Source organism: Protopterus annectens, chromosome 2.part1 (genome assembly GCF_019279795.1).
Source record: "Protopterus annectens isolate FY-2018-M chromosome 2.part1, PAN1.0, whole genome shotgun sequence".
In the NCBI taxonomy this organism is placed as follows: domain Eukaryota; kingdom Metazoa; phylum Chordata; order Ceratodontiformes; family Protopteridae; genus Protopterus; species Protopterus annectens.
The window spans coordinates 70,049,773-70,061,782 of record NC_056729.1 but is presented as its reverse complement, the minus strand read 5'-3'; the positions used below and the strand labels follow the sequence as shown (position 1 = coordinate 70,061,782).

General features: G+C 36.7%; 1 protein-coding gene across 2 annotated transcripts in view; it reads left to right on the top strand.

Annotated features, from left to right (window-relative positions):
- The window catches only part of NCAPG2 (non-SMC condensin II complex subunit G2), a 1,874,483-nt gene that overhangs the window by 116,306 nt on the left and 1,746,167 nt on the right, over window positions 1-12,010 (top strand). For both annotated transcript variants that reach the window (XM_044062031.1, XM_044062030.1), the window contains exon 4: window positions 8,797-8,911. In XM_044062031.1, the coding sequence (XP_043917966.1) occupies window positions 8,797-8,911 (115 nt within the window). The remainder of the gene's footprint in view (window positions 1-8,796; window positions 8,912-12,010) is intronic.

Here is a 12,010-nt window from a genome sequence, read left to right as displayed (position 1 = left end):
AATGCTTCTTTCTTTTAATTGAATTGATGTCACTTGTGCATTTTTTAAGCTGTCAGACTCTCTTTTCTTGCTCAACTTGCATATCTTCAGTGCAAAAGAGATTTTAGGTTTTCAGATTTGTAGTCTAAAAATGTAGACCCCTCCCCCCGCAATTTTTCAAGGTGTGAAAGCTGTCAGCTTTGCCATTTCATCATTAACTGAAAGTCATCACTTCAGAGACCTAGCAGTGCAAATGACCACTGCCTGTAGTTTTGATACCGTTTTATATAGTAGTTAAATTAATGAAAACATTTCATTAGCTGAAAATTAGAGTATTTATCAGACAAAATCAACATTTCACTGACTAAAAATTAGCATATTTGTCCAAGTCTTTTGGGTTTCTAATACCGTGACAGGAGTGAACCCTATTCTTAAGTCAAAGTATGATTAAAGTTCATGAAATTAGTATTATTTCAATCTTTGATATTAGTGCACTTCACAGCACCTGCAATGGGCCCAGAACTGACTCCTGCAGTTCATAAGGAGTTACATGTATAGGTGGCATATCTAAATATGACAATTTTTTTTTTATGAGACCCATTGCTCCTACTACTACTGCAACTGTCTAGGCATTCTTCTTCCACACTGCCTGTGTTTCTGCCTGCAAATCCTGGTATTTTATGACTTTGTGTCTGTACGTAAGACACTATAGTCAGTGGGTATAGCAATTTCTGTGATCAATTTTACTTTTGTCTTCTTTTCATGTGTTAATATTTTCATGTATTTATATATCTGGTTTTCTCACATCTGTTTTTTTGAACTGTTGATAATGGCTGATCCTATATGATATAATTTTCTGTAATGCTTTGTGGCTCATGTTTCCAATGCTTCTCAGCTGCTTCAGTATTATAATATTTGCATAATCCCCAATGCAGCAGTCTTTGCCACATTATTTTGCCTTTCAGTATACAGAATCTCTGCCATTAGTGTAGTGCACCCAGCAACAAGATGTGCGACTGTTTCTAGTTCTGTTTTGTAAAACCTACATTTATCTTTTTCCTCCAGCATGTTCAGTGGACTTTGTAAACCAAGTTGTAAGTAGTCCCCTTTCCTGGGTAGCCAATATTAACCTTTTCTTGTGGTTTAAATTCACCTCTCCTTAACCACTCTTGCATCGGATCCTGATTGGCATGAGGTTGTTCTGGGTTTATCCATGCCATACTTAGTTTCTTCCCCTTTTTTATAATTCTCCATTATGATTTTAACAAAAACAATCCTTTTATTCCATAGGACTTTCTTTTATTACCCTTTTGTTCTATTGCAATGATTGAGTTTTCTTCTAAATGACTATAAACCTATATTGGCATCAATTCCTGTGTATAACTGATACACTGTCATAAGGCAAGTTATCAGTCTGTAGTTTTTAGGATAGCTTGTAGGTTCACTCTTAAGGAGAAGTATAATTTTTCCTGTTAACCAGGTCTGTGTCTGTCTGGGATGCACATATCATTTTTTTACTTGGGGCTAAAACTTTGTGTAAAGATGTTAATATTTTTAGCCAGAGGTTGGGTACCGCATCTGGGCCTGGGCTTTCCCATTTAGGAGCTTTTTTTAATTTTATTTCAATTTCTCTGGTCGTTACTTCATTCCATTTCATACCCAGTACATTTAAACTTCTTACTGTTACTGTTTCTTTTACTTGTTCTATCCATTCAGCATATTTATTTTCCACAGGGTCTTCATAAATATTTCTCCAAAATGTGTTTATTTCTTTTTTGTGTGGTATTTCTATTTCTATTCCTTGTTTCCCAGTGCTAAATTACTTATTTTGTAGTTTTCCTTTATATTTATCTGCACATCTTCTGCATTTTTCTGCCTGTGCTGATATCTTTAGTTTAGTATTTGCTGTAGTGTGTGATAGATAGATCCTGGTCTGTTTTGATACTACTTGTTGCTTTTCATCACATCTGTCTTCCTAAGTATTTTTGTTGTTTTGTTTCCTCTTCTGTACTCTTCTAACAGTGACACTTCATGTCTTAATTGCTTTATAATTTTCTCTGTTTGATGCTTCTTGATGGCATTTGATTTCTTCTCCTCCTTTCCCTTATTGCCCGTGTTCCTGTGGCAAGACTTTATCTGTTTATTTAGCTCACAATATATCCTATTTACTTCTGTTGTATCACCTGAATTTCTGTGAACAGTCTTGATTACTGTGTTCATTTGTTTCATCAAACATCTTACATTTTGGGTCTTTTTGACTTTCTGTAGTCTATTTTAATTGGTCTTAATATGCCTATCCATCTGTATTAAATCAAGCAGTTCTTCCCTTAGATCATTTTCTTCTAAACTAAAGGGAATATTTTTTTTCTCTGCTTCTTGCAGACAATCTACAGAAAGTTCCAGAACATCATCCTGTGCATCATCCTGTGTCATCTGTTGCTCTTTCATATGGGAACTCACTATCCTATCACTCCACAACACTGACTTTTAGAGTTGCCACCATTTCCTGCTCCTTCCCTTGCTGTGCAACTCTTCACTGAACTTTTTTTGTACTGGTTTCTCACTGAAGGCTCCAAAGTATCTTCATATGGCAACTGATTAGATGCTTCCCATTCTATTCTGCATGTTTCTCCTTAATTTGGGGACTCGTTCTATCATGCTGTGATGTTACCAGAGTTGGAATTTCTGTACTAAATCATTCACTTTGCAGGTAATCCTTAACTTTGTTTTTTATTTCTTTAACTTCTCCATTACTAATACTGTTTACAACTTTACTCCCTTTGTTTTTCATTTTTTGTATTATCAAATTTTTCATATTTTTTATTTTTATTTATTTAACAGTTTGTTTACTGAAAAACTTGGAATGAAGCCAAATTTCAGCAGAGGCCTGAGGCAAAATGCTCCAGATGCATGTGTTTGTAACTTGGGAGGAAAACAGAGTACCTGAAAGAAACCGACATGGATGCAGGGAGGGCATGCAGACTCTGCACAGAAGGCACCCCCAGCTGAGAACTGAACCAGAGAACCTCTTGCTGTGAGGTGACAACGCAAAAGCTGCACTACTGCACCGTCTATATCTGGATGCATTTGCCTGTACTGGTCTTTAAATATCTTTATTGCTGCTTTTTTGTATTGATTAGTTTTGCTTTCTCCTTTGCATAAATATTGCAACACAGTAAATCTGTTTTTCTTTCCTATGTCCATATTTCTTCAGCTGTCTCCCACTCCACCTGTTTCTCCTTATTTTGGGGTCTTTATTGTTCCATCATGATGTGACATAACCTGTTTTAGATTTTTCTACACTAAATCCTTCACTTTGCAGGTATTCCATAACTTTAGCTATTTGTTTAACTTCTACTTATGTGGTGAATATTTCCATATCTGGTCACCTTTGCCTGTATTTCTTTTCTGAATATCTTTGGAGCTGCTTTTTATTGATTAGTTTGGTTTTCTCCTTTGCATAAATATTGCACCATATCATATTTCTTTTTCTTTCACATGTCCATTTCTCTCTTTTTATGCCTTTCAAACATTTCTTGATTTTGTTTAAAATTTTACATTTCTGCAGTTGCATTTTTTTCCAAATGGCCCAAGGTTTCCTTGGTCTATGTCAATGTTTTGTATGAATCTGTTGTATTACTGAACACAGATTTGCATTTGAACCTCTTGACAGTTTTTCTTGTGCAAGTATTTTTCTTTAATTTCTCTCTTAATCCTTTTGTATATCTTCTATCTGAAAATTCTAGGCTTCTTTCAGAAGAGTAATAATAAATGATTTCTTATCCTCAGTTGTCCACCCTATCATTTTTATGGCTCTTATTTTGGCCTGTCAGCATTTGTGTTTTGTGGACTACTAGTACCTTCTACGCCAGGGAGACCATCCTTAACCCCATTGTAGGAGTGTTTCAGTATCTTGAGGATTCTACACAGTCATTTTTTCCAGTCCTGGCACCTGTGCACCTATCAGGATTGGGCAGTTTTTTTTTTTTTTTTTTTTATCCTGGGGCTTGTGCACCCAGTTGTCTAGTTTCTTTTTTAACATACTTCTGTCCATGATGTATGCTGTGTAAAATGGTCTGTTATATCAGTGTCATCTTGATGAGATATTTGCAAAAACACTGTGAATGTACTCACCAAGACTTGAGGATGAATTCAGTTCCAGCAGTACTACTCTCCTTTGCCTGCTGGTTTTATCTCTCTATTTGGACCCTGGATTTTATTTACCAGTTTGTGTATTGTAATGTTACAGTACATCTCATCTCTGTGTTTCACATGCTGATTTCTTCAACAGCCAACACTTTAGGAAAGCAGTGCTTTATACTACTACTACTCTGGCAACTTAGCAAGACAGTCTCAAGATGTAAAATTGTGGGCAGTGACAAAAAGTGAATACTACAGAATTTCTGCTGTCTAGTCTATTGCGCAGGTTGAGAAAAATTCCTTTTTGAAACCACATGAAATATGAATAGGAAAAAGATGCAGGGATGTTCATGATCTGTGACAGGAGTCCCATGGAAATGAAAACTGTCTTGTGTTGAAGGGTTTCTGAGGACTAAATGCTGTGCAAGTAATAGTATACTAAGAATGTCTGGGATAATGGGTGGAAGGTAGAGTTTTCCTTTAAAACATATGGCTGCATTTATAAGGCATCTGCAGGACTTGTTGACTGGGGGCAAGTTGATCAGGTTGACGTTTTCCTGCATGCTTAGAAAGTATTTTTCCAATTCTGTACCTGAAGAAAGAAAGTTAAACTGATAACCATGGTGAAAGAATTTGTGCTTCAAACTCTTCTGATGTCATGGCACTTAAGTCTTTGATTTACATTGTTGAATAGACAAGTGAAATTAGTTTGCGTTTTTGTCTTTCCTTTTGGAAAGTGAGACTTTGACAAAAAAGTTATGGACCTTCTACTTATGTCTAATAAGACTTCTTTTTTTATGCACTGAAATACATTTGTGGTGATGCTGCATAAACTTGCCTGTATCCTTTGTACTTTTTGTGGCCATAACTGTAAGATTTGCATTCTTAATGGAACATCTCTACAGCAAGAGTGGTTTGATAAATGAAGGCCTCTTTCTTTGTCTGCAAGCCTGCATATCATGCCTTCCTGCGTCTGCAGGTTTGTTTGGTTGGCTGGCTAATTTCCTTATCCAAGAGTTTGAACAGAAAAAAATATTTTTGTTACTGGTTTTGATACAACTGTCCAGTCCAAAGTGCTTCCTTTTACAGCAAAAGACCATGCAAATCTGAAAGTTGCTAGCCATGAAAAATAACAGCTAATCCTTTGGTACTAGTACCGCCACCCAATATTTCAAAGGTGCATGTACACCACCTATGACTGTAATATTCCTGCTGCTGCGATTGGCAGCTGTGGACCGATTGTTAACCATATTAGTATTGTTCATATAATTGCTGTCAAGGAGTTTTCCTGCAGTGGAATGATTTGTTAAATTATCCAGCTCATCCTTGTTTTCTTCCATTGATCGTTAAAGTGTGAACAGACATATTGAAGTGCAACTGAAAAGAAATACTACTGCTTCACCAAGCACAAACAGAATGTGATTCATTTGAATAAAAAGCTTCAGGACAAGGGAGAATAATTTGTCAAGAAATTATTTAAAGTAGGATTACACCTGAAAGCAAATTTGATTGAACAATAATACGCAATGGGGGATGGCTAGGAGCTTAACTTTTGCTATTGACAGTACTGTAAAAAAATATAAAGGGCAATTGGAAGATTTGTGAAGGGCTGCAGTGACAATTTTGGAAAAAGTTAGGGGACAGATTCAAGTTTATTAACAGAAGATGGAAAATTTTTTGAAAAAAAAATTTCTGAAAAAGAGGTTGAGGAAATTAGAAGTAGCAAATGGCGAACGGGAATGTATGAGTGTATGGCAAGTAATTTGTGCAGGTAAAAATATAAATATATACATCTATTTTTTATAAAGGTTCCAGTATTTATTGTTTGAAAACAGCTATAGCCTATTCCCCATCTGGTTATTTAACACGTGGGCCAGAATGTGTGGTGTATATAGCAGTGTGCACTGTCTGTGAATCATTCTATTTTGGCAAAAAAAATTTTTAAAAGATAAATGCTTTGTATAAGCATTCAGACAAATGTTACTTTTAATGATTTTCTATTTACAGTGCTGGATCATGTACTGATGAATTTTATAGTTGGGAGTCTAGTTGAATAGCATGACTCCAGAGAATCCATCCACCCACATCTCCTTTTTCAATTTTTGCACGAGTCATTGTCTCACATCAGCAGTGAAAATTATCTAGACCCGATGGTTGCGCTACGAGGTAGCTGGCCCTGCCATGGCTGTTCTTCCATACCACACCCATGCAATCACACTCTCGCCTATGGACAATATAGAGTGTCCAATTCATCTACTGCATGTCTTTGGAATGTAGGAAGAAATTATAGCACTCGGAGAAAATGTACACAAATGCAGGGAGGTTCTGCAGACTCTGTAAAGAAGGTACTCCAGATGAGAATTGAATGGGAGAACCTCCAGCAGTGAGGTAACAACATGGCCCACTGTGACACTTTTATAAAAGGTAAATTTTATTAGATACTTATAAGGGATATGGTTAGAATAATAGTATACATTTTAAATGTTTTTTTTTTGTTTGTAGAAAAGAAAGAAGTGTACTTTTTTTTAATGTTGGATCATGCGGCAAGAACAAGTATTTAAATGCATTGGTTGCTTTTAGATCTGATTTAAGTCTCGCCCCGTGTCTGTGACTTGAAAGAGCCAAAAGCAATTACATTTTGGTAAATAAATTGATTTCCACTCCATTTTTCTGGCATTATTTTCCCTCTAAAAGTCTTTTTCCCTTTTTTTTTTTTTTTTTTAGTATATTTATTCAACGTAGTTTGCAGTAGACTAGTATTGTAAGGAGACTTGAGTGCTTGTGTTTTAATTGATCTTGTCATTCCAAAGACATGCATCTAGAGTGTTTCTCCCTGGGCCTCTGCAGAAAATGGGCTCTGTCCCAGTCGGACTTCCCCGGTAAACAAATGTTAAAAATAATAATGATAATTACCCAAGAGAATACACTGAGATATGGATATTTTAAATGTATAAGTTATTCCAGTTGCTTTTTGGCTCAGGAGTAATTGTAACTGGAGGAATTACAGGATATGTTTGGTTCCTTCAAAGTGTTCTCCATTTTGCTTTCTGTAATAGCTTTTAAAGAGTTAATGGTTCAGTTAGGCAAGCGTCAGTTACAGGAGCCTTTATTTAGGCAGCCATTTGAATCAAACCACATCTCTGGTGGCTGACATGATCACTTGGTTCACGTCTTGAGAGTTTAACAATATAAATAACACTGAGTATTATACAATTAAGGATACATTTTCATGTTTCTTTAAACATCTAAATAAACATGCACTTGAAATAATTTCTTGATGCCGTGAAAACTTAAGTCTGGTTAACCAAGTGTTGTAAAAATATAGGTCTTGTGTTGTACATTTTCCAAGATATGGCAATTTTTTTGTGAATGTTTACGAAAAAATATAATTCTGTGTTTGTGGATATTTAATAATGCAGTGTAATATTTATGGAGAGAGTAGGAATGCACCAGCTGTTATAACTGCAAATAACATGTCTTACTGAACATGGCTATTTATACAATTTTAAAAGTTTTCATTCTTAGCAAAACATTCAATTATCTTATGCTTTTGAAGATAATTTTACAGAAAGTACTGTGGAATGTAAGGATTTGTGTAGGCTACTGGAGTTATAACATTCCACACCATGTTGATGTTAGAGTTAAACTACTCCTCAAATGATAAAGATGGTAGTATAGCCTTTACTAAAGGCACATAGTAAGATAAAACATTCATATTTTTTCACATGGTGTGATGAGTGTACATAAGCAGTTAATTTCCCATTATCTTGATTAGTAGTGTTAGAAGTGGGGTCCTGAACGGTCTATGGATTTTTTTTTTTTTTTTTTAGGAGAATAAGTGCAAGGCTGCAGTTTTATTAGTTCTTTTATTTCTCTCCTTTAACCTTACTTCGGGGTTAGATATGAGGCATTAAAGCAGCATTTTGATTGTTGGGAATTGATGACTCTTAAGACCTCTCTCTCTCTTTTTTTTTTTTTTTTAACCTTCTGACTTTTGGCTACTGTCCCATTGTATACATTTCTGGATTTTTTTTTTTTATGCCCTATCTTCCACAGCTGGGTTTGATATACGTTGATACAAGGAATGTATTGCTGTCTTCTGCTAGAAGAAACAATAATTAATGCCATTAATTCAAAACTCACTAGCAAGCTAAATGACATCCTGTTCGGTTATTCATTTTCTTTTCCTGAGTAGCCACTGTTTTCCAGTAGGGATTAGTTTTATGGCAAAAAAAACAAGTCTGCTGTGTCTTCTAGGAAGAAAACTCGTCTGCTGCTTCCACATTTGCCATTAACTGATGCAGCATTTAAAGTTAAAAAAAAATAACACTGATTTTATTTTCTATAATCACTTTTTTGCGCATGTGCACACCCACTCACTTGAAGAATAGAATGCGATGATCAGTCATTCATATGCTAGTTTCTATTTATTAATTTAGTGGACTGACCTGATGTTTCCCATCTACAGATACAACTTTGAAAAATTAGTAAACACTGATTTATCACTTAAGGTATAAAATTGTCATCGTAGTCATTGCTTAGATTATTGGTACAGAGAGTTAATGTTCTACATGATTTATGCAAATTTTGTTTTGTTTTTTTTATTTTCTCTGGTACTTGTTTGCAGGTCTCTGTGAAGTTAATATTTATATTATGCTGAGTCTTGTTTCTTTGTAGAAAATGACAATGGCTGTGCTTGGAGCAGTGGCTAATTTAGTTGCTGCTTCTGTATCGGTTGTGGATCAAGATATTGCATACGGATCCCTATTGGAGTGTGCTGTTGTACTTAGTGGTAAGTGTTTTTATTAATGCATAATAATTTTGGCAAAAGTTATTTATTTAAACATGCATACACTTATCAACTGGGTGATTCCTCTGGTTCAAAGACATTTTTCAGGCACAAACTGGACCAGTAGGCTAAAGACAAATTACAGAGAAATCAGATGCTAAGTTATTATAGTAGTAAGTATACTGTAATAATGACATATAGGCATAACCAAACAGAGAGCCAAGAAATGCATTCTAATGAAAAGCAGTACAAGAACAATTTTGCAATAAAGAATACAGTATGAGATAAGAGTGAGTTACAATGAATACAATGAAGATACAATAAAGGAAAAGCAGTGGATAAAACTAACCACAGAAATGTAATTTTGGTTTGTGCAATTAAAAAAAAATGATGCACAGTAATGTAATAATCAAATGACATTTTCACTGACAGAGTTTATCTTGTATGTACATCTTGAAAATTTAATTATACTGATGACTGAGTTTACTTGTGCTTAATTTTTCATGAAGTCTATGTAGTGAATAACTGTAGGAATTTCTTTTTTCTTAAGTTTTTATAGCTTCCATGGTTTAAGGTGACAGTGCTTCCTGCCGTCACACACCGTGATGCTGCATGCTAAAGGTTGCTTGGCATTTCTTTTCTCATGTTTCCTGTTTCATTTCTAAGGCTGCTAGAGTTTAGATCATAATCCTAAAGTTATTTGTAGGAAATTCTTATGTTTGCCGAAAATTTAACTATTCATGTGTTGCAGCATGTCACCCGATGTCCTTCTATTCCAATGTTGCAGTTTTCTACTTGTGGGCTTACCCTTCTTCCTCTTCAGTTCGTCCGGCCAGGTTTTCTAAAGATTTTCAGTCCCTCTTGGTGCGTTGGACATCTGATGTGGCAGCAGGTACATGGGGCCATAAAGGTGTGACGTCTGCACGCACCAGCCCTCAGAACTTTTCAGTCATATGCCAGGTGCTCCTGCTTCTTGCAGACGTCTGATCGAAAAAAGTTTCAGTTAAGTACCCCATTGGGGATTCTTTCAATCCTCTTTTGTTGATATTTATAGATTGTTCATGTCATCCGGTAAGGACAAGTGCAAGTGTGGTCGCCAGATTCTCCACAAATACACCCATGACTAGTGTCTGTTTTGTTTAGGCAAGGAACACGACCATGAGAACTGTGCCATTTGCCATTCATTTGTACCTAAAAACCTTGTGTCGCCGGTTGCATATACCTATATCTAGAGAATCGGTGCTTAAAGCAATTAGCGTTAGGGATGGAGGCAGTGTCTGCCCCATCTAAACTGCCTAGGAAGAGGGCCAAGTCTGTGCGGCCTACTTTATCCGCTGTGCCTCTCTCAGCCATACCTCATTCTGTAGTAGATGTCAGCTTGGCTGAGGATCCAGCATCTGCCGGTGTAGATAAAGTGGGTACCTCTGAGGAAGCTGCACAATCTCAAGTGGACGGCACGTCCACAGAAGAACTACCAGCGCCTTCCCTAGATGCTGGGGGGAAACCAGCGTTCACTCTGGGCCCATCGGACTCCGCCTCCATTATTCCGATGCCTGACTTTAGGCCTATCTCTACTCGTACACCCGCTAGCCCTTTTAAGAAAAAGAACTAGACACCTCACTCCGACCTCTGTAAGCATGCCTGACTGGCAAGCCTTCAGCCATAGTTTAACTTATTTGTGATGCCCGTGCACTGGCCCAGTAATCAAGGAGCCTCAATCCTCTCCACTAACATCAGTGAGGGGTGTCCACATTGGGAAGGATAACAAATACACACACAGTGAAGTACAGTTTCCCTTAAGAGCCCTCCGAGATCACAGCCAGTCTGGGGTTGGTTTCTCTCTAGATCCCTAGTAAGACTCCCCCACTGGCAGAGCTATAGAGTGAGGTCCTTAGTCAGTCAGGGTCCCAAGCCATGTCCTCCTAGCACTCTGTCCAAGTGCTTCGTGTCCCTGCCCAAGTAGCTGACACACATACACACATACACACATACACACACACACACACACACACACACACACACACACACACACACACACACACACTTACTTTGACAGATGATTTATATATAGCCACACAGACACTCCTGGGGAAGGCTGGCACAGGTTCACTAGCAGTGCCCCTTCTGTCCAGGCTATAAGGTAGTAATCACTGCCACCAGGACCCTTACTTATCAGCTACTAAAAAGGCCCTTACTAAAGGGTGTCCAATTATTACTGTGCAATATTATTAACCAAATGGTAAGTGTGACTGAGCAGCAAGGCTTATTTGGAGTGGCTTTGTACAGTATCACTATATATACATGCAATGTATTCTAGAGCTTAAATGATCTCTACACAAAACAGCCAACGTTGAAAGGTTTACAAAATATTTAATAAATAATAAAAACACAAGACAAATCTCCACAATTTAACACAATACTAGACCGAGTTCAGAGATCACAGGAAAATGCTTAAAATAATATTTTAGAATAGACTGACATAAAAATAGAAAACGGCTAGACTAAACTTACTATTACTATTTTCTATCTATTTCTAGGAGAGACACTAAAGTCTGAGATCCTACTTGTATACAGACAGAGCAAAGCAAGTGCTGATGAGTGGTCAGTTCTGAAGACAAATGCAAAATGCTCTGTCGCTGTCTCTGAGAAAGTTCTTTAAATTGATAATAAATCCTGCTGACCCGTTTTAGATTACATCATTCTTAATAATTCTCTGTTTTCCCAGGCTAACAGAAACTCTACATTAACATTTCTTAGTAAGCTTGCACCTGGTCAGGAAACTACAGCAATTAAAGGCATTCTGCATGTAAATTCTAGCAATTAACTCTCAAAACAGTAGAAAGAATCTGCTGGTTCAGACACCACGGCTGTGAGCCCTGAGATCAAAACAGTCATAAAATTCTTGACTTATCAGCTTTCTTACAGTAGAGTGCACTGTTACATTTTTGCAGTTCAACATCCAATACAGTCTTTTCACATTTTAAGAGAACAAGCCTGTGGCTTATATTAATAGTTACAAATGACAGAATTATCTACAAAATTCTATCTAGCTAGGCTGGCAGCCTTCACATATATTCACAGTCTTCATGACCCTTGGGCTTC